The 21231-nt window shown below is 42.2% G+C and overlaps 1 protein-coding gene across 2 annotated transcripts in view; it reads right to left on the minus strand.

Moving 5' to 3' along the window:
• Positions 1-11647: 11647 nt before the first annotated feature.
• Positions 11648-21231, minus strand: part of antxr1c (ANTXR cell adhesion molecule 1c) — a 38829-nt gene continuing 29245 nt past the window's right edge. Inside the window, exons 17-19 of one of the 2 annotated variants that reach the window (XR_013781660.1) lie at positions 19473-19553; positions 12011-14329; positions 11648-11972 (exon numbers count right to left, since the gene is read on the minus strand). Coding sequence is in view for 1 of the 2 variants with exons in the window: in XM_079372032.1 (XP_079228158.1) it covers positions 14066-14329; positions 19473-19553 (345 nt within the window). In the remaining variant the exon portion in view is untranslated. Of the gene's footprint in view, positions 14330-19472; positions 19554-21231 lie in introns of both variants that reach the window. The other variant, XM_079372032.1, reaches the window with a different exon arrangement.

Genomic DNA, 21231 nt, shown 5'->3' on the forward strand with positions numbered 1-21231 from the left:
ATCTTTAGTCAAACTGCCTTTTGTGGAACAAAGCAGAGAGTTCCTACTTTTTCCAAATCAACATTTTTGACAGATCAAATAAGAAAGATTAAACACTTTTTTTTTCTCATTTATGCTTCCCATAGCAACTCTTGGAAAAGTGTCACGCTGGCTCGCTTTGTAACGAAACCAGACATTAAATGTGCTGCGTTGTGTACTCAATGTTAGTGAACCTACAGTAATCCTCTGCCATGATTTACAAGAACTGGAGGTCATTCATGAGTCATCAGGATGTTTATGAAAGGAGAGTGTGTGTGTGTGTGTGTGTGTGTGTGTGTGTGTGTGTGTGTGTGTGTGTGTGTGTGTGTGTGTGTGTGTGTGTGTGTGTGTGTGTGTGTGTGTGTGTGTGTGTGTGTGAGATAAACACAGAGGATTGTTATGCAAAGCAGACTTTTGTCCAGAATAACAGAGGCCTTAACCAGAATAGATGGAAGTTAAATCCTCTCAGCACAGGGATAGTTGTCTGGAGGGTGTGTACGCGTGTGTGTTGGCATGCCCGTGTGTGTGTGTGTGTGTGTGTGTGTGTGTGTGTGTGCGTGTGTGCTTGTTAGGGCTAGTTATAGTAGCTTTAAAGCTAATCCATGGACTCCTGCTTTCACCAGACTCTCATCCACTTACATAAAGCTCAACTGGAGCGCACCTAAACCTCACCTAATACTATGCTGTGTGTGTGTGTGTGTGTGTGTGTGTGTGTGTGTGTGTGTGTGTGTGTGTGTGTGTGAAAGACATGTAATACCTTCTCCCGTAAACTGTAACTCTGAACCTCGTCACCCCATGGCCTGACCAACCACGTCACAGCACCGAGTGAGCGCCTGGCCAATGATAGATTAGGAGCCGTGGCAGGTGTCCGAGCTTTGCGTGGCGGGAAGGTGAGCGTGGGTGTCACAGACAGGTTAGAGGTCAGAGGGTTAATCTGAGACAACGTGTCGCGTTGAAAACAAAGAGGAAATGTCATAGAGTTGGAATAGATGACCCTGACAGGCGACTGGGCTGGATTATTAATGCTGCGTCTGAAACCCAATGAAAAGCACTTTATCAAGAAACAATGCACTAACAAGAGAGCCACGCACACACATACACACACACACACACACACACACACACACACACACACACACACACACACACACACACACACACACACACACACACACACACACATACACACACACACTTTCTCCTCTTGCAGGGGAAACATACTCGTTGAATCCAGCGGAGCCAAAGTGACAATCTCCTCATTTCTAATCCCGTACCTGCAAACAGTCTCAGCTGGTCTCCGTGTTTGTACTGTACCAGACTGTGGCTACCTGTGACATATACACACACACACACACACACACACACACACACACACTTCTTTGTTAGTTAGAACAAGTCATCATGCTGTTACATATGCTTTTATGTTTCTCTCCACTTGCCTTGTTTTTCTGCTACCACTATGCACACGCAACTGCTGAGAGATCAACTTTTCATCCACTCCAAATTGGTCCATTCAGTGCTTTGAACCCAGCAGTTCACATATTCGAACCGTCGACAGGAAGCCTCTCATTTCAGTGTGGTCTTCATGCAGAGAACTGAAAGCAAGCCACCATGTTCAACATCATATCTGGGTTTCCCATTTATTTGGCTTTCTTCTTTTTTTTTTTAAGTAACATTATAATTGAACATTTTTACAGATGCAAGTATGGAAAGAATCCCAGTGTGGTGCATTTTTGTGCTTGGGGGGGAGTTGCAACCAGACTGAGACTTTAAATCGTTCAAATGTAAGAAAAGAACCAAAGCCTTCCTCCTGTCGATGTCAAATGTTCTTACCAGCTTTTTCTTAAAGTGAAGGAATAACAAATCCAAGGTGTGCTAATAACTGAAATGACAGTGAAATGAATTCAGACCATAAACTGTCCACCAAGACTTTGATTTATATGTTTATTTTCTACTTCCTCTCTTTTCTTTTTTTTTTTAGTACTTTGGGCTGTGCTCTCTTATTGTCTTATTGATGGATTTTATAATTCCAGTTCATAAAAGTGCCATATAAATAAGGTTTTTATTGACCTAGTGTAATGACATGGATAAAGTGTACTAAGTCAACCCGGCCTCCCTGTTGGTGAACCAGACAAAGATGACTACAGTCATTTTCTTCCTCATATGAATCACTTACTTTTGACAGAAAAGGGGCAATTTCATTCATTACCAGTGCATGCACACACACACAAAGGCATAATTGCCACTGGCCTACATAATGTGCTATCCAAACCGCATGACTTGTCAGGATAGTGGAAAAATGTCAATTTATGTCACTGTTTTTTTTTCCTATCAGGTTGCACTGCTGTTTGTTTTCTCTCTCTGGTCGGTGATGACATCTGACATCTCTAAGGGGAAATTTGTGCTCATGATGTTCAATTTACTTGGTTTCCCAGTCATGCTAAGTTATGATAGTTACACTAAAAAGGCAAACAGGGAAATTGAGTTTGAGTGAGACTGCGTGCATCGTTCGGTCATGGCCTGAAACTTTCCGACTTAAAATATAAATATATTAAAAACGTTTCACCCAGCGTGTCACCCACCTGTGAAAACAGAAATATTTCCTTTTTTCTTAATGATGTTTTTTGTACCCTTGTCGCTGCCTTTTAGATCCTCCTCTTGTTCCTGCCCTCTGTGTCTGATTACCCTCACCTGTGTCTCGTTGCTCCCTGATTCTCTGTGTGTTCAATCCCAGCGTGTCCTTCCTCGTGTTGCACGTTCGTAGCGTTAATTTTTAGTGTTTCACTTCTGCTTGATTGGTTGACTCTGCCTTTTGCCTGCTCCTCTGGATTTGGACTGTCTTCTTTTGAACGTAACCTCGGCGTCTGCGATTGTGCTCATACATTGTCGTTGTGTCGAAGACTAAAGACTAAAAGTGCTTCACAAGCTCAAGTCCATTTAGCATTTAGCATTTAGCATTCATCCAGAATCCAAAGCACATGTCCAAAATAATAACAAGTAGAATCAAACCAATCCTTTTAATGGTATGGACAACAACACAGTGAGGCAGGAGACCTGACAGTACAGCACGGTCTATTTATTTCTTCACAACTGACCTCATAGTATGTCACCAAACAGAAAGCAGGAACAGCAGGTCAGGTTAAAGTTCCTCCACCCGTCAATAGTAAGATATTTATTGTATGTGTTTAAAAAACCTTCGTTTTCATACAATTTTCTTGGTGTTTTAAGATTTATGTCTGATTACACATGACTTTCACAGTGCACGGGCTAATGTGAGATTTGACATCATTTGCCCTGCTGTATTTTCCATTCAGTCATACAACACCTACATTTTTGCTTCAGTGTTCATTTTTTCTCACATTATAAATCTGAACTCGTTCACAGCGAATCAGTGCTCTCTATGTGTCACTCACCCTACTCTCATTTTTGCTACAATAACTAAAAATGGAACGATAGATGAGACACTATTCTTTCCATTTAGCATTACTTTGGTCCTGTCAATAAAAAAAAACAAAAACCAACCTGTGGAGCTTTTTCAGAAGAACCTTCATCGTTACAAATTCTTCTCGACAACACAAGAGGTGGTTGAAACAAAAAAAAAAAAAAGAAGAGAAATGGCTGAAACGCTCTCATGAATCCTGGGTTTTAATCACGTCATTTCTGGATAGAGCAGTAAAATGCCTGATGAAGCTACATGGGGCTTGAAGTTCTCCTCCATTTACTTTCCATTAGAATTATATAGGCATGGTGATGGGATTAATTTAAAGCAAGTCTGTACCTTAGAATTTGGGGGAATACATTTTGCACATGAGCAACTTTGGAGGACGGAGACCAGTCACAGTGGAGCACTGCAGTCGGTGGGTGTCCTGGCTGCTCCGCTGGCTAAATGTGCCCAACGTGTAAATTCGAGACGGGTTTCCGGTCCTCTGGTTACATCATGCCCTCCATGACTCTGGTGGTGTCTCCTGCGTCTTTACTTAGTCGAGTCTCGGTCTTTTTACATGAAATGTATCCCGAGTGGAAAACTATTGTTTGGGAGGGAGTGCAGCTCATAAAACTGCAAAGGTTATCTTTTTATCTTTTACTGACAGATGTTATTCCTCAGCCTCGGTTTATGTAATATTTCCTCCTTTAATCTCCGAAATAAACTGATCCAAAACAATCGGCATTTACATCAAATGTGCTGAAAGTACATGTACCATGTTCCTGGTGTGTTGGTAGGCAAAACCCCTACTACTGTAGTCTCTAGTTGACCAGTTGTAAATGCCCCCTGTGAGTCCCATAAGTCCAATATCCTGACAGTCCAGAGCCCAAATGTCGAGTACAGGAAGCTGGGTTAGTAATGGAGCTCGGTCAGTAGTGACTTGTTTCCTAAAGAATCGGCTCTGCTCGAAGAGCACATTAAATACTAGGCATGCGTACCTTCACCATCCTATAGGACAAACAATCAATCAGCTGTCAATCAAACAATGGTGTGCATCAGTTAGTGTCTGCCCTGCATTACACCACCAGAAGAATTGTATATTTTTATTAGTAAAATGACAGGTTATTTTTGATTTGACTCACGGTCATCAGCCCATCCTTGTTTCTCTTGATACCTCATAAATCAGCTCTGTGTGTGTGTGTGTGTGTGTTGGAACAAGCAGTGATCTTACTGTATCTTTCTTGTTCCTCCCACTCCCCACTCAGAGGGTTGCAGTCAGAGTAATAAAAGTTGAAGGTACATAAGTGCTGACTGGAAACAGTCTGGGTGGAGCGAAACACAACCTGGATGAACTTTAATGTTGCTTCTAGTAACTCACCATGTGGCAACACAGCTTGTTCAGGAACTCGTTGTTTTCCCAGTCAGGTGGACCAATTTAGAGAATCTGCACAATATTGTTCTTGAACTTTGCCACAGGAGCTGCACAGACATGATCATATAAGATTAGAAAGTAAAGGGTTAAACATGTTGGCGTGTGCTTTCCTGTGCAGAGGGGAGACGAAGAGAGGAGGGGATTCTGTGCCACACAAGTTGCCCCTGAGGCCTGAGTGGTCGTGTTGGCTTTGGCAGGAAGAGGGAGTGAAGAGAGAGGAAGTGTGTGTGCGTGTGTGTGTGTGTGTGTGTGTGTGTGTGTGTGCTTGTGTGAAGCCGAGTGGGCGAGAGAGTTTGCGTGTGTGTGTGTGTGTGTGTGTGTGTGTATGTGATGTGTGGCGGGGTGTGTATGTGTGCAGGGGGGCTGTGTAAGTCAGCTCATGGTGCCACGTTTACATCACAGAACTGTAATTCCTTTCAGTGCGGAGCAGAGCAGAGCTGGCACTGTTGCTGCTTCACTTTTTTTTTTAACCCTTTTCACCTCTGTCTTCTCTTTTGACGTCCACACAGTCACTTGAAAAGTTACACATCTATTTGTTTGGTTCTTTTTTGAATGATTTTTTTTTGCTAAGCCCCGCCCTCCTCAGTTGTTCTTGCTCTACTAGTCAAATAAGCTTTTAAAGTCTTGGCTAGTTTGAAAACAATGGTTCCCTGAATCACTCAGAGGTTTAACAAAGCTGACGACAGTTGATTGGCTTCTCTTACATAAGACATCTGAGCATTACAGTAACTGACATACACACGTCCAAACAACATGGCCGCACACAAACATACCCATGTTCTCACTCAAAACAAACAGACCACAAACTGATGTCTATGTCTCAGCTCTGTAATTGCACTCTTGGCGCATCCTTAAGAGATGAGGAAATGACATGGCACAAAGTGTAACAGGCACCCTGCAGACACATCTCACAAACAAAATGTCTGTTATTGTCGAGGCTGGGTGGTTTCTGTCCTTTTCATCTTTTTGACTGCCTTATAAATAATGAAGGATTAAGTGCAGGGTCAGAGATTTAACATCCTTGCATGCAAACAGGGTGTGATGTCATGAATCAATGAAAATTCAAAGTAAAAATTGATGGGTTGAAGAAACGCACAACTCCCATCTGACTGAAAGATAAACACAAACCCCCGACATGTTTCTTTAGTGCACTCGATGATTGTTCAAAACAACAACTTATGAAAGTGTTCTCTTTATAGCAGCTCTGCAGTTAGAGCAAGGTTCCCTGTTTTATTGAAAACATTTACAGGGGTTTAAACAGGGAACGTTTTTGGACCACTTAGGGGCAACAACATCGTCTTATTTTCACCTTATTAAGCTAAAGTGGCCGAATGGTTTCCTATTTACACACAAAGCACACTCAGTATTCATGTAAAGATTGTGTTGTGTTCACTTGATTATGTCCAGCATTTAGTCTCCCTCTTGGATAAAAAAAACAATCTCATGAATGCAGTATTAAGTTATTCATTAGCTTCCTAACTATAGCATACCTTTTTGTTGCTGCACAGGAAGCTTTGTCAGGTTACTCAGACATTTCATGTCAAAAACAAAAACCCAGCAGGTAATCACTCGTTATTTGTGTCACAGAAACAAAACCATAAATGGATAGACAGTGAACACAGCTGTAGAAATACTGCATTAGCTAAAAGTTCCTAACAAGGATGAAGTTTCAGTTCTATTTTAGCATTTAGCTATTCTCTGGCTTCACTTTTTTTTTTGTTTTGTTGCTGGACGTGCAGATTATAAAAGGTTAAAAAGACAACGTGGAGCTCTAAACACTGATGACTTAAATCTTTTAGAAACAATCACCATCATACGCTCGCCCTTGTTGGAAGAAAACACCATTTCTATACTGTATTTTGAATGTGCAGAGTGAAAACAGCGTTACAAGTTTTCCTCGTGATGCAGTGGATAGAGGACCAGAAATGACGAATATGGTCATATAAACTCTGTTTTAACTGCCAGAAAAACCACCACGGTGCTTACAGGATAGCTTTCCATCTTTCCAGCCTGCTGTTTGCACTCCGACCAGTTACCATGGAAACAAGGGGCATCAAAATACAGGCACAATGACAAATACCAGCATCTGTGTGTGTGTGTGTGTGTGTGTGTGTGTGTGTGTGTGTGTGTGTGTGTGTGTGTGCGTGTGCGCGTGTGCGTGTGTGTGTGTGTGTGTTGGGTCAGTGAGGTTCAGTCTGGGCGGTAATGTGAGACCAAGATGAAACACTCAGCCATCAGCACATTCCTATGGGCCTCGGTTTTCTTCACTTTGGAAGGAGCGCAAAAAAAAAAAAAAAAGTGAGAAAGAGGGTAAAGAAAGAAAAGAAGAGACAGAGCTTAAGAAAACAGAGAAAGAAAAAAGGGAACGTCGACAAAAGAAGGTTACAAAAAAGCAGACGAGAGAAAGAAAGGGGATATTACAGAGTAAGAAAACCAAGCAGCAGTAAACATGTCAGCTACAATAAACGATACAGTTACCTCCTTAGCCTCTGAGTAACAGTCATAATCACACAGTCCTCTACCTCTCATTACAGCATGAGCCTGTGTTGTTGTAGTCCTTATAGAATGAGCTGCTCGATGGAGGCTTTGCTTAAATCTGCCTGCAGCCTCGCCTGCTTCATGACAGCGGTTAACGGAGGAATTTACTTCCCACAAATATTGTCTGAATATCTGTGAAGCAGACTATAAGGACCAGAGAGCTATCTTAATGTCATGGTTGTGATGTGGCTGCACAACCATTTCATAACACTGCGTATCCCAGACTTTGGTTTGTTGAAACAAATTTGGCTGAAGAGAACTTTAAACGTTCACAGCCTGCCACTCATGTTGGCTGACGGAAAGGACACAACTCTGGAAATGTATGCAAAACCTTCAATTCATTGTATTTTAGTACCATGTAATGCTTTAACTTAATGTGGTAGATGCTCTGTACACACATTTAGAGGCCTATTTACTGTTAGTGTTTTGGTGCTTCCAGATTAGATTGTAGCTTTAAGAGTTGAGATATTGTGTGATTCAGCTAAATGTTGGGTTTGACTCACAGATGCAGCAGAGTTATAATTTAGCATTAATGCACTATACTTTCAAATTTCTTAAGAACTGGTCTCATAGTCTCGTGAGTCGACTGAATAAGAACGAGGAGCATGTGATTGTTCCCTCTGTTCCCTATTCACTTGTTTTCTTATTCATGTTTCCTTAGCCCTTAAGTCCCTTCCCCCAATGTTCCAGATAACTAATGTTTCATGTCCCTTTATTCCCTCAACTCAATGTTTTCTAGGTTCTATGTCCCCTTAGCAGTGTGCTCTTGTCTCCTTATTTCCCCTTAACCCAACCTTCCCTTTGCCCTTCATGTTTCCTCTTTCCTATGTTCAATCAGTCCAATGTTCCCTTAGCGCTTTGTTCCCTCGACACAATATTCCCTTAATCCCTTTGTTCCAACCCAATGTTTCCTCAGCGCTGTGTTCCCTTAGCGCTGTGTTTCCTTATGTTCCCTCATCCACTTATTCCAACCCTATGTTTCCTCAGCCCTGTGTTCCCTTAGCGCTGTGTGTCCTTAGCCTTATGTTCCCTCTTCCACTTATTCCAACCCTATGTTTCCTCAGCCCTGTGTTCCCTTAGCGCTGTGTGTCCTTAGCCTTATGTTCCCTCATCCACTTATTCCAACCCTATGTTTCCTCAGCCCTGTGTTCCCTTAGCGCTGTGTGTCCTTAGCCTTATGTTCCCTCATCCACTTATTCCAGCCCTGTGTTTCCTCAGCTCTTCAATTCAATTCAATTCAAAAAAATTACATTTGTCCCCGGTGGACAATTCAAGCAGCTCAGTGTTTGTTTTTTAGAGTTGCTGAAGGTCCATTCAGTTAAAGTTGTATCATATGTTCATGCTGTGACAGACCCCTAAACGGCTTTACAACCTTTGAAACAGAAATGTTCTGAAAATTGTGAGTCGATGTTTTGCATGCAAAGTTATTTTCAATAGAGCCCAGAAAGAATGTGATGGGCAGTGAAAAGTTAAAGTAGTTCAATCTGTGGCCTGAATACACTGACAAATCAAACTCTCTGTTTGCAAAGGATTAAATGTTCTTTTAAACACTGGGGGACATCGATTGTGAGTATTTCGATTGTGACCACAAGGCGAACACTTTCAATTTTTTTATTCCCATGATGGACTTGGAAAAACCCTTCCCTCTTTGCTTGTGGTCTTTTAACATGTTGTACCTTGTTGTTTATTGGAAACCATTGGTAACCACTCAAACAATACTGGGACTTAATTCCTTTTATCCGCATTGTTATTCATTTTTTTTGGTTACTCAGTCCGAGAATGATCAGATTCATATGTTGTTCTGCAGCGAATAAGCAGTTTGTCTTAAATCTTTTGAATGTTTACAGACAAGTTATATCCATACAAGACTGAGGCAGCAGATAAAGGAGGAAGTGTTTATTGAGAAGTCTTAGCTGCTGTTATTTTTTGTGTTGTTCAGCTCTCGCTCCCTCCATCAGCGGAGGACTCACTGCCCGTCTGCCTCATTTTCTCCATTTTTTCTGATTCAGCCCATCCCTTTCAACATCCCACATCCTCCTCTCCTCTGCATGCAGAGGGGAAAAATGCAGACTCCACAGTAATTATCCAGCTGGAACTGCTCACCGGGCTTCTCTAGCTGTATTAAATTCATTACCAGCCACAGAAACACGCTTTGAATACTCTTTGGGCAGACGGTGTGCGATTGTGAACCCTTTGACAACGTGATCGTTGACGACACTGAGGTGTCCTCTTCCGAGGAGCTCAGATACACTTCACTGAACTTCAATCAGTGCCCAACGGGGACATTATTTCTCAACTCTTCTGCTGCGCTCGAGACAGTGTGGGAGGTAGAGGTCGAAAGGTTAGCATTAAGCTTGTGACCGGAAGGTAGCTGGTGGTGAACCCAGCGGTGGAAAGAAGAATCCGGGGGAATTCAATGGAAAGCACCCTTTGCCTTCATCAGCAAAGAAGCCTCAGCAGGATTTAAGGAGGAGAATACATGTCTCAAGCGAAAACCACTTTCCCAGTTTCTTCCAACTTGTTATGTAAACCTTGCTTCAGATGACTTTATGCAGACTTACGTGTACTCCTGTGCTGGTAAACCTGTAAATATATTTTCATTGGCCACTGTGTGCGCCAGTGGAAACAAACGTTGACTCATAAGCGCATCAACATCATCATTTACAAGCTGAGGATATCAGTGACCACCAGGGCTGTTTTTAACTCCTAATTTCCTTTGTTGCTATTTTAGTGCGTCTGCAGTTTGTTGCTGAGCTGTGTGATCCTTTATCAGTCTTATCTTTTTTCTTTTTCAATGAGAATAATGAGACTGAACCGTCACAGTCAAGTTGTGTAACCAAAAAAAAAAAAAAAAAAAAGAGAGCAGTTCAAAGATACTCAAACGACGAGTTAAACTGAGGTGAGCTGCAGGATTGCTCTGAATTGTCTTTGGGTCTTTCCCTGTCTATGACCATTTTCACACCGCAGTCAGTCATTTAATTGTTTTTTCAGGATACAACATTTGATCACTGCAGCTTTAAGAACAGATGTGCCAGCTGTTTCCTGACATCCATGATAACAATACCATGACCTCCAGGAGTTTAAATTCTCGTTTCTGTATTTTTATAGTTTAATTAAAATCCAGTTGTAAGTACACATTCTTGTGGCCCAGAGGACCAGACCTATTGTTAACATTAACAATGGCTCTGTTATATTTAAGTGTCCCATAGGCCAGGGCACAGAGGTTCTGGTTCTGTTAAGAAACTTGTTGTTTCGGCTTTGTCTTCTCTTTTTTCCCCCCCTGAACAAAACAACACTATACTTTGCCCTAATGTCATTTTAGGCAGCTTGCCGTCGATCTGGACGCAGACGTGGCTTGATGTTTAAAGAAAGCAGGCGTAACACTTCCTGTCTGGCTGGCGTGTGGCAGCGGGCCGGGCACCACGCTCTGACACTGAAGGAAATCGAGCCATAATTAACAGTTCACGCCTGTGCCCGCCTATTGTTCCTGTCTTACCGTGCCCCATAAAGAAAGCCTGTTCGTGCCAGAATTGTCACAGCAGATCGTTTGAACGATCAAACCCAGTTGTAAGTGATCTCATCGATGAGGTCTGCTTTACATTAGTTCCACTCTAGAGATCTATTAATCATCTTATCTTCTCACCTCTTTCATTTTCTGTCTTGGGGAGGCCAGATGACTTCCTCTCCTCCGATTTAAAAGATGGTGGTGCCTCCTCACTTTCTAGATCTCGCCCTGCAGCTGCTGACTCTCACCATATTATTGAGATTCACTTCTCAGATTTTTCAGATGTGAACCTTGGCACCTTTAACTTAATTTACGATTAACAAATATCTAGTAGGGCGTTAATATAACTTCTCGTCAGTCATATTTTCTTGTCTTTGTTTTCATAGTTGTGACGTCTGGTGTAGATTCATTGTCAGCCTTACATTCACCTGTGCAGCGCTCAAACAGTGCACTGTTGTTGTTTTAGCCTTGTAGTTCCCAATTTGAGTTACACTATCGTGTTCCTATGTTGACATAAAAAGAACCTAACTTGCCTTGGTATTTTGTACTTCTGATGCAGCCAAATGTGTGTGTGTGTGTGTGAGCAGTACACAGAGCGAACTGTGAATGGTACAGTTAGTCACTGTTAGTTATTGAGGGGCGGAGCTGCAGGGAGGAAATTAGAGGCGAAACACTGAGGTCTGTATTACACACGAGTCAAACAGAAATCACACACAGGGACTCTCTGGCAGAAGCTTTGAAGTCAACCTTTATTGATACTGTTAAAAAAATCATGTCAACCAACAAGTGAAAATCATATGTCTTTAATGTTTGTTTCAGCGCTGCTGTTGATTTGTGTCAAAGATACTGATTAACATAACGTACCTCATCTGATAGATATAGAAACCTGGGGATGTCGCTGACCCTGCCGCCTTTATTCTGAAACTCTGTGGTATACTCACAGGCCAACAATGTGAGAAGTGTTATTAGTCTTACAACCCTCGAGGTTAAGCAAAGGCTAAAAATGGAAGAAGAGGAACATTTTGTATCCACTTCTGTGTGTTCAAATCAGATCTCTCACAAGGAAGTACAAGCAGCTGACTTTACATGACACTCCAAACTTTTGATTGAAATGTGCTCGTGTACGGAAGAAGACAATATTCAAATACACCAATCCTTTCCACCTTGTATGTAATGTGGGCATTAATATCTCTACACTGATATCTGTTTTGGCTACATTTTTCTGTGATCTTACTTTTTTTCACCGGATGAGAGGAGATAGTGCAGTAACATAATACTGCAAATTAGAACCAATAAAACACTTACTGTGTTTCTGCCTATCGTAATTGGAAAACATTTTTTTTTTTTTTTTTAAAGGTAAAAAACAAACAAACAGGTATTTAAAAACCGTTCTCTTTCACTAACTAATCACAGCTGTTTTGGGCACTGAGATATGCACAAGGCAACATAATGGCACATGACGTAACTGAATGACACAGTGACAGTTTGACACAAAAAAAAGATGTAAAAAAAAAAAAAAAAAAAAATCACACAAGAACAAAATACCAGAAGGCACAGGATATAAATGGAGAACCCGCATCTTTCAACCTGATTTATACAAACCCCCATTAAAAAAAAATAAAAAAATCGAATTGATCCAATCAGTTCACTTCCAATGTAAGAAAGTGAAGAAAGCAAAATGCACAGCAGCTTTCGCAATATTTAGGATTTTTGTTTGGGTTCACTCAGCATCGTTTCTTTGTGAGTGTCGCTGAGCGGCTTGAAGAAGCTGGTGTCCTGGTGTGACTTGTTACTGACTAGCTGCTGTTTCTTAATTCTGCGCACAGTGTCCGTCTTTGTGGTTGGACACCTTGTCGATATTCAAGTACTCTCCTCTATTTCTCTCGGGGAGTCAAATAAATTAGATGCTCTTTGAACTGCCCTGCAGTTGCAATGTGACCGGTGATGATAAAACTGAAGACATAAAACACACACACATTGGTATCAAAGTACAGTATCAGTATCAGTATTGAGTATAAAGATCTTAAACATGGAGTTGACCTGATTACTTGTTGCTTGATTTCATGACTTTCATTGTCCAAATGCTAATAAAATACATATTGTAGTTGCCCAGCAGTCTATGTGCGCAAAAACAAATGACACAAAAAAATATATATATTGCTGTATTCTAAATACAACTACACGTAAAAGTTGGTAAGGACAACATCCAAAGCCTCAAAGACATAAACCACTGGAACATTCAAAAGCTCATCTCAAACACTCTATAAAAAATCCTCCCTTCCATAAAACATCTGTACACTTCCCCGTCACTTAAAGGTACAAACCACCACAACATTAGGTAACTGTAAATGTTTTGTACTCAAGGCTGGAATTGGTTGCTAGACAAAAAGGGATTAATAAAAAAAACACTTTGGCTAAGAGAACAATGGGACAATATAAGAAATGACACATCTTCTTTTTGGTAACTAAACACCATCCCATTGAAATCTGATTCCCGAAATCTCTCATTCAGCATTGCATGTCACTGCAACGGAGGAATACGCAAATCGATTCTGCTCAACGTTTGAACTCAGGTTCTTCATTTCATACTTCATGTTCACCCCATGTCTTGTCACCATAGGCCTAACTCAGTAGTTGATAAAGACAACAAAGACATTTCATCCACTGCAAGTATTTTTTCTCTGGACTCCGTGTCCCTACATGCTTTGCTGTCCAGCAACAATCCTCCCTGATCTTACAACACCAACACTTTGTAAAAAATAATTCTCCTCATTCTCCATCTGTTTGGGCCTGAATGTCAAGTCAAACTGCTTCTCAAACCCGCCAGAAAAGGATTCTCCCCCGTTTGCCTTGAGACCAAAAAACAACAGCTTTATTGTTTGATTTTGTAGTATCCCCCCCCCCAGGATTGATCTTGCTACATAGTGGCATCATTGAAACATCGAAATCCTTCCATGCTACAGTTTGATTTGACTTTTCCCCAAACAGGAAACGAGAAGAGGAAATTAGAACGACTGGTCAAATACTGCTGATCTTTGGCTTTAGGAGTTTCTTTGGCTGTGAAGACCAAAACCTTCCAAGTGAAAGACCTGGTCTGAGTCTTTGTTATGAAAGCTGGTGCATTGGGGGTGGGAGGGGTCTGTGTGATTCAGGGTCGTAGGGAGGGTGGGGGACGTGATGGCGGTGGACAAGGTAGCCCCGGTGGCGTGCGGGCTGGTGGCGGTCCTGGGAGTACCTGTCCTGGCGGGGGTGATCTAGAAGGAGGGCTGGAGGAGGTGGGAGAAGAGGAGGGGCTAATGGAGGGGTAGTCGGGAGGCGGGGTCGAAGGCGTGTGGATCGGGGTGCGAGGTTTGGCTTTGGCTGCTGCTGCTGCTGATTCGTCTTTCACTCTGGTGAAGTTGATGCATCGACCCTGAAGGGAAGTGAAGAGACGAAACGTTAACACACGTCTGAGCGTGAGATTGTTACTGTCACTATATGATCATGATGATGTCAGCACTTAGCTCAGAGCGCCATGAATCAACATGTTCAAGTCAGACAGTTGTTAAAGAAGAAGAAGAAGAAGTCCTTGCAATAAGGGTGAATACAGTTTCACACCCTGTTGTGGAACATGCTACACAAACACAGTATCCTTGCTTGGGAGTGCTCAGGAAGCTACTGGATCAATTTATAGACTTGCTCCACACCGGGACTTGAACTGGCAACCCTCTGTTCCCCAATCTTGGTCCCTCATCTAAAATGAGTTGTGTTGATGGGATGTAACTGGGTTGGTTGGACAAGTAAAGATGTACACACTTCAACACACTAACACACACAGGTTTCTAACCTAAAACACATCTGGACTCAGATTGTATCAGACGACAGTGTTAGATACAGATGTATGTTTCTGTCTGTTGTTTTGTTTGTGTGTGTTTTTGTGTGTACGACCAGCTGATGTTCCAGATTACACCCCCCCCCCTCCCCCCATCAAACCTTCGAAAGGTCCCTCATGTGGAACAAAAACCAGGAAAGGTTTTGGCTTTAGAGGGATTCTAGTGTGTGTGTGTGTGTCGTGTGTGTGTAGAAAGTGTAAGTGTGTGTCCAAGCTGACGGGGTGTGTGTGGTGGTAAAGGTTGACGTTTATTTGGAAAATGTACCGTTTTAAAGCCAAACTCATCAGACTGTTAAAGAAATGAATTTGTTCCGGCAGAAATCGAATTTCACTCCCAAACTTCTCGTCAAATTTTATACATCCCACAAGCTGCACCGGGGTTCACAGAGGTCACTGTTACCACGGTAACCGGACCTGCCTCTATAATTGCTTGTGGTCGGCAGCCAGATTGAAGTGAGGTAATGTTAATCTGCTAACGGCTAGTATCAGTGTTTGGAGCCATGGGACCGTAGTTTACAGAGTGAACCCGATAACAGCTTCAACACAGACGATGTACAAACTCTCGACCAAAGACAAACAATGCCATCAAGAAAATAATGTTGATACAGCTAACACATGCAACACCACTCTTGAAACATTGTCTATGTCTTTGTCTATCTCCATTTAGCTGACTATCTTTACATCTACCACAGACAGGCGGTATGACAGTAACAATGGACAAATTGCAGTCATGTGGACCTGTCCATAAACTGCGACAAGCCAAAACACAGCTTGAATAAACAGCTTTAGCAAAGGCCAAGTATCTCGCAGCGACTACTAGCTCATGGTCTGTCAACACTTTTCAAGTCTGGCATTTCTAGACCGCTTAAAAAAGGGCTCGGAGGAGGATCTTTCAAAGTTGGACGAACCAGCAGAAAGGAGAAAACAGAAATACTCTAAACTAAAGCAGCACTTTGGCTCCTTTCAAATTAGACTCATGGAGAAACACACGAGTAAACCAGTCCTTGCTGTCCAGCTATCAGAGATTACAGCTGGCCGAGTCGAGTTTGACTTTGATGTCCTCTCCTTTTTTTTTTTTCAATCATCAGTCATGAGAGTAATATGATGGGAAATTTCTTCTTGTCAATATTGGGGACCTCAAATATTCATACAAGTTTGCATCTGTCATCCTCTAGAAATGAATAAAAAAAAAAATGCTATAAAAAAGTGGACAACATTTGCACTGCAGATCTCTTTTATGGTAACATATTTTAACATAAAAGCCTGAGCCACGATGGTTTAACATTAAAGTCGTTTGAAAGTGCGGTGTGTCCGTGTTTAGATTTCTGTGCTTAGCGAAGCAAACTAGCTGTAGACCCTTTAATGTCAAAGTGTTTGAGTTGTAAGAATCTTCTTATCTGATTCCTTAAGAAAGAGGGATCTTGTTTTTTGGCTAGCTTGTCCTGTAAAAGTGCAGTGTTGCTCTTTGCTCGTAGAAGTTTAGATAAGATGTGTTCCTAATAAAACACCCACTCAGCGTTGTGCACATTGGACTTTTAGTAACCAGCCAAAGATTGAACATTTTCTCGGACAAAAAAAAAAAGCAAACATGGAAGTTCTTTACCGCTGAGCTCCTTCATGTCTCACGAAGGTCATAAAATGGTCTCAGCCTGGCATAACGTGTGTGAGACATGGTCGGTCAGTTGGTGGAGACAGAGCTGGCAGTCGTGTGCTTAGGTATGACCGCATGTCCTTAAGCCTGCTAAACGCTTCCCTTGGGAGGTTTGTGTTTATGTACAGTGTGTGTGTGTGTGTGTGTGTGTGTGTGTGTGTGTGAGAGAGAGAGAGAGAGACAAAGAAAGAGAGCTCTGACGTCAGTATAATTGGATGTGGTTTGGTGACACACTCTCATAATGGAGAACTGCTGTATCAAATGAAGATAACTTCATCCTTGTGAGGCTAACTTGTGGTCAGTGACTGGTAAATTATATGATTATATAAGTGTATACATGCAATGTGCACACACACACACGCACACACACACTCGCCTCTGCATCATACCAAATGGAGACTATGTTACGCAAACATGATGAAGGGTTACTGGGTTCACTGAAAGGAGAACGAAGAAGTGTGTGTAGGTGTGCGTGTGTGTGTGTGTGTGTGTGTGTGTGTGTGTCATCATTTACAGGAGATCAGAAGTCAGGGTGATCATGACTACACTGTACAGAACCGTGGCCCAGTTGGTCTCGAGGGTGACATCCGTCTGTTGCTGTGGCCTTCAGCAAAGCGAAGCCAACGGAGGATCCAGAATAAACAGAGAAAACTCTGCGTCGTGTAAAAACTGAGATTTCAGTGTTTGAACGTCTAGCAGCCTTTGGGCCGTGAGAAGTTTCTCCTCACACTTTGTCACGGTTGAACGGGGCAGATCTTTTTTCAGGTGACCCTCGTGAGAGATGTTTTCAATATGTTTTAAAATAAAACATTACACCACGTGGAAATGAGCTTCCCTGTTGACCTGGGGGATTAACTGCCGCTTCATTACTGACCACTAATGGTTTGAGGAGACGACATTATTCCAGCAGAAAGAAAGACAGGATTTCTTCTTAACTCTGAGCTTTGCGTCATGATGACGTATGCAGACATCACTAAAAGCTTCACTGGATAAGAGATATGTGAAGACTAAACAGAGCAGATTTTTTTTTCTGCTTTGGTTAAGATTAAATCTAAAGCTGATGAGGTCTTTTTTTAGGTCTCATTTATCCAAAGGAAAAGCTGTAAGCAAAAACGTGTCTCTGTTCCTGTGTTGGTGCCAAGGCGCAGTCTTAAAGGAGGAATTCCTGTTAAAAGACATCATTGGAAATTTTAAGCTAATAGGGCATGGTTTTAACGAGAGCTTGGGATGGGTCTGATCAGCGGGACAGTTAGACGCGCAAAGGACAGGAAAGGAAAGCAGAGGAAAGCACGGCGAACACGAGAAAAATAGATGGAGGGATGGTGGAAGGTGACGACGAGCAGATAAAAAAGTTACAGATAGGGAAGAAAAGATTTGAACATTTTATTGCCCACCTCTGCGAGGCTGTACATGCTAAATGCTAAGGTTAGCATGCTAACCTGCTTACAGTGACGACTCTCCCATGCTGCTGATGAGTATAACGTATAATGTCTACCACAATCATGTGATTTAAAGTATGCTGCTTTAATGTTTTCTGTTCATTAGATCTGTAAGTAAAGTGTGAGTTAATTAGTGAAGAGTGGGAATAAATCAGAACGGCGAATTCTAGCTTTAAACGGACTTAGCTAAATGTTACAGAGGGAGTTTGAAACATCCCGAGGGAGCGTTTTGTACTCAATGAACTCCCAATCCTCACCCCACATTTAACTCTCATTGGTGGTTTATTGCTAAAAAGGCTCTGAGCATTAAAACTAAACCATGTGGCTGATCTGAGATGAAGAGAGATTTTTTTTTTTTACCAGCTCACACAATGAAAAACCCCCTATCGAGCTGAAAGGATGTGTCCAGGGGGGTGAGCTGGGGTTCTGCTTTCTATCCGATTTATGGCGTCTAATCTGAAGCAGGTGTGAGGGCGAGACTGGCTCACAGGGATGGAGAGTGGCCAGCGGAGGTGTTCGCCAGCTCAGAAACACCAGGAGTGAAGGAGGTGGAAAGACAGGCGGAGGAAAGGAAGACGGGATGAGTAATGGGTTTAGACGACTGAAGGATTTTCAGGCTGTAGACACACAGGAAGTCATTTAAACCTGAGACAGTTAGGAACATAGTCTTGGGTTTCTGAGGCCTTTTTTTAATTTTCACCAAAGGATTAGACTATCACATAAGACAGGGAAGGAATTTGACAGAGGCATGAGAGCCATGACTTCAGTTTGGCTTTTTGCCTCCACCACCAAATTGTAAGCCCTGCAGCCACAGTGGCCCTGATGCCCTGTCTCCACTAACCCAGCTCGTGTTGTCATTTTCTCTTCTGCTTTGTTTCTGTTAATTCAAGTTGAGACACCAGACTCAGCTGTGCAGATTCTTAATTCTTTTCAGGCAGCGTGTGGCACATCGCTCAAACGGCAGCAGTTAAAGCCTGGTATGAGCAACATGAAAAACACAAGTACAGTTAGCCACAAATCCTTGTACCCTTGTACCCCAGTTTAATGTATTCAGTCTGTGGAGAACTTGGCCTTTTTGGCAGCACCAACGGCCAACTGTGCCTGATATGTAAGGCTCTTAAGGGTGGCGTCTTATTTTTCTAAATCCCAAAAGCGTAACACATTTTTCCAACGCTCCTGTAAGAAATCTATTTGAACAGGCTACCCATCATTTTAACAGACCCACTGTTTCCAGGACACTCTTGTAAATAAGATTCTCAATGAGGTTTTGCTGGTTAAATACACATTTAAATGTATTTTTTTTCTCTAATAAATACTCTTCTGCCGGGTTATAGGTACAATGCAAAAGAAAAGACAAAAAAACCCTCAATCTTCATGATGGCTCAAGATGTGTAAGCTGGTCCCAAATCCAACTACAGCGTAATGTGAAGTGGAAACTCAGAAAGTCCAAAATCAAACACAGAGGGTCATCACAGACATAAAACCCTGCAGGAGTGATGACCTGGATCAGATTTGGAACAGTGAATGTGAAAGGGTGTGAATATAAGATCCATTTCTATTCTATATTTTCATGATGCACTGCCAAGGAACTCACATGATCTCCAGGCTGGGGTCTCATCAGGGACACCTGGTCGTACCCTCTGCGAAACAGAGCCCAGATAGCATCCAGTTTACCCTGAGCACAAGAGAGGAGAGGAGAGGGAGGGGTTAAACAGCTGGACACATCTGGACACCAGATCTCGCTGTCCACAACATCATAAAATACCATTAATACTGATTCTACTGTATCAGCAAACATTTGGCCTGTGGTCTGCAGGTTTGAATCCCAGACTGACGCTGCTGCAGCCGATTCTCTGATGAGTTCCTTCCTCTCTGGTCGAGGCTGATTAGCCGCTCTCAGCTGTGTTCTTCATTTTAGACTCATGACGTTTAAAAAGTCTCCAGGGAAAATGATAAAACGTATACAGGAGCCGAGAAGCAGATTACTTCACTGGAACATAATCATCCAATCAATATCTGATGTTCGGTACATGTGATTCAGTGCCATATATGAGTCGTCCATTTGAGTCAATGGAATAACAATGTTTATTCTGTCTTGAATTTCCTTCGGGATCAATAAAGTATCCATCCATCCGTCCGTCCGTCCGTCCGTCCGTCCGTCCGTCCGTCCGTCCGTCCGTCCGTCCGTCCGTCCGTCCGTCCGTCCGTCCGTCCGTCCGTCCGTCCGTCCGTCCGTCCGTCCGTCCGTCCGTCCGTCCGTCCGTCCGTCCGTCCGTCCGTCCGTCCGTCCGTCCGTCCGTCCGTCCGTCCATCCATCCATCCATCCATCCATCCATCCATCCATCCATCCATCCATCCATCCATCCATCCATCCATCCATCCATCCATCCATCTATCTATCTATCTATCTATCTATCTATCTATCTATCTATCTATCTATCTATCTATCTATCTATCTATCTATCTATCTATCTATCTATCTATCTATCTATCTATCTATCTATCTAATGTTAAAGTGGAGGGGACTCCAATAATGAAATGATTAAAAAATAACATAATAAATCTGTCTGATGAAATATTAAATAAAATAATTTCAAAGTAAAAGAAGCTTTGGATTTTGGACAAATTAAATAAACGGTGTACCTCGTTTGATTGACCTTTTCTTCTTTTTAGTTACTAACTTCCAAAACCAATTCAATGACAAAAAGTTACAAAATACACAAGACACAGAGGAGCATGAAGCCCGGCCTCTCTCTTCTTATACTCTATGACTTTGCTTACGTGAGAGGAAGGAGCTTCGTCTTCACCTGTTAAGAAGATTTTTTTACATTGTGTGAGACGACTCCAGAGTCAGTCAAAGGATGGAACAGAACGACTTGAAGGGAACATTGTTGGCATGCTGTAGATCGATCTTATTGTTTATTTTGTGTCCTGAGATCTGATTTAAGTCTGTACGATTTCTGCAAACATACAGTATGTGCTTTGTCTCTGATGTTTGACATGGTTGCATTTAATGATCGTTGGTTGAAAAATACGAGGCATTCTCTTGGATTGAAGACACGGTGCAGATGGGACAGAATGAACATGACTTTATTTACCATGTCTACTTTTCCCTGACTCAGTTAGTTTCTCCATGTCTGTGTTTCTGAGACTTTTGTCTTGGCTGACTCCTCCTTGTGTTTCTGTATTCTCACACTCACATGTTCATGGGCAATGCCTGGTCCAAGTAAAATATTTGCATGTCTGAGTAGCATCACGTGAGATGATTTCAGACAAATGTGTCGGTCTGTGACCTTCATGGCTTGAATGTTATCCAGCTGAAATTGCCTCTGTAAAGAACATGTTAAATAGAC

This window comes from Symphodus melops (assembly GCF_947650265.1).
Source record: "Symphodus melops genome assembly, chromosome: 21".
NCBI classification, from domain to species: Eukaryota; Metazoa; Chordata; class Actinopteri; order Labriformes; family Labridae; genus Symphodus; species Symphodus melops.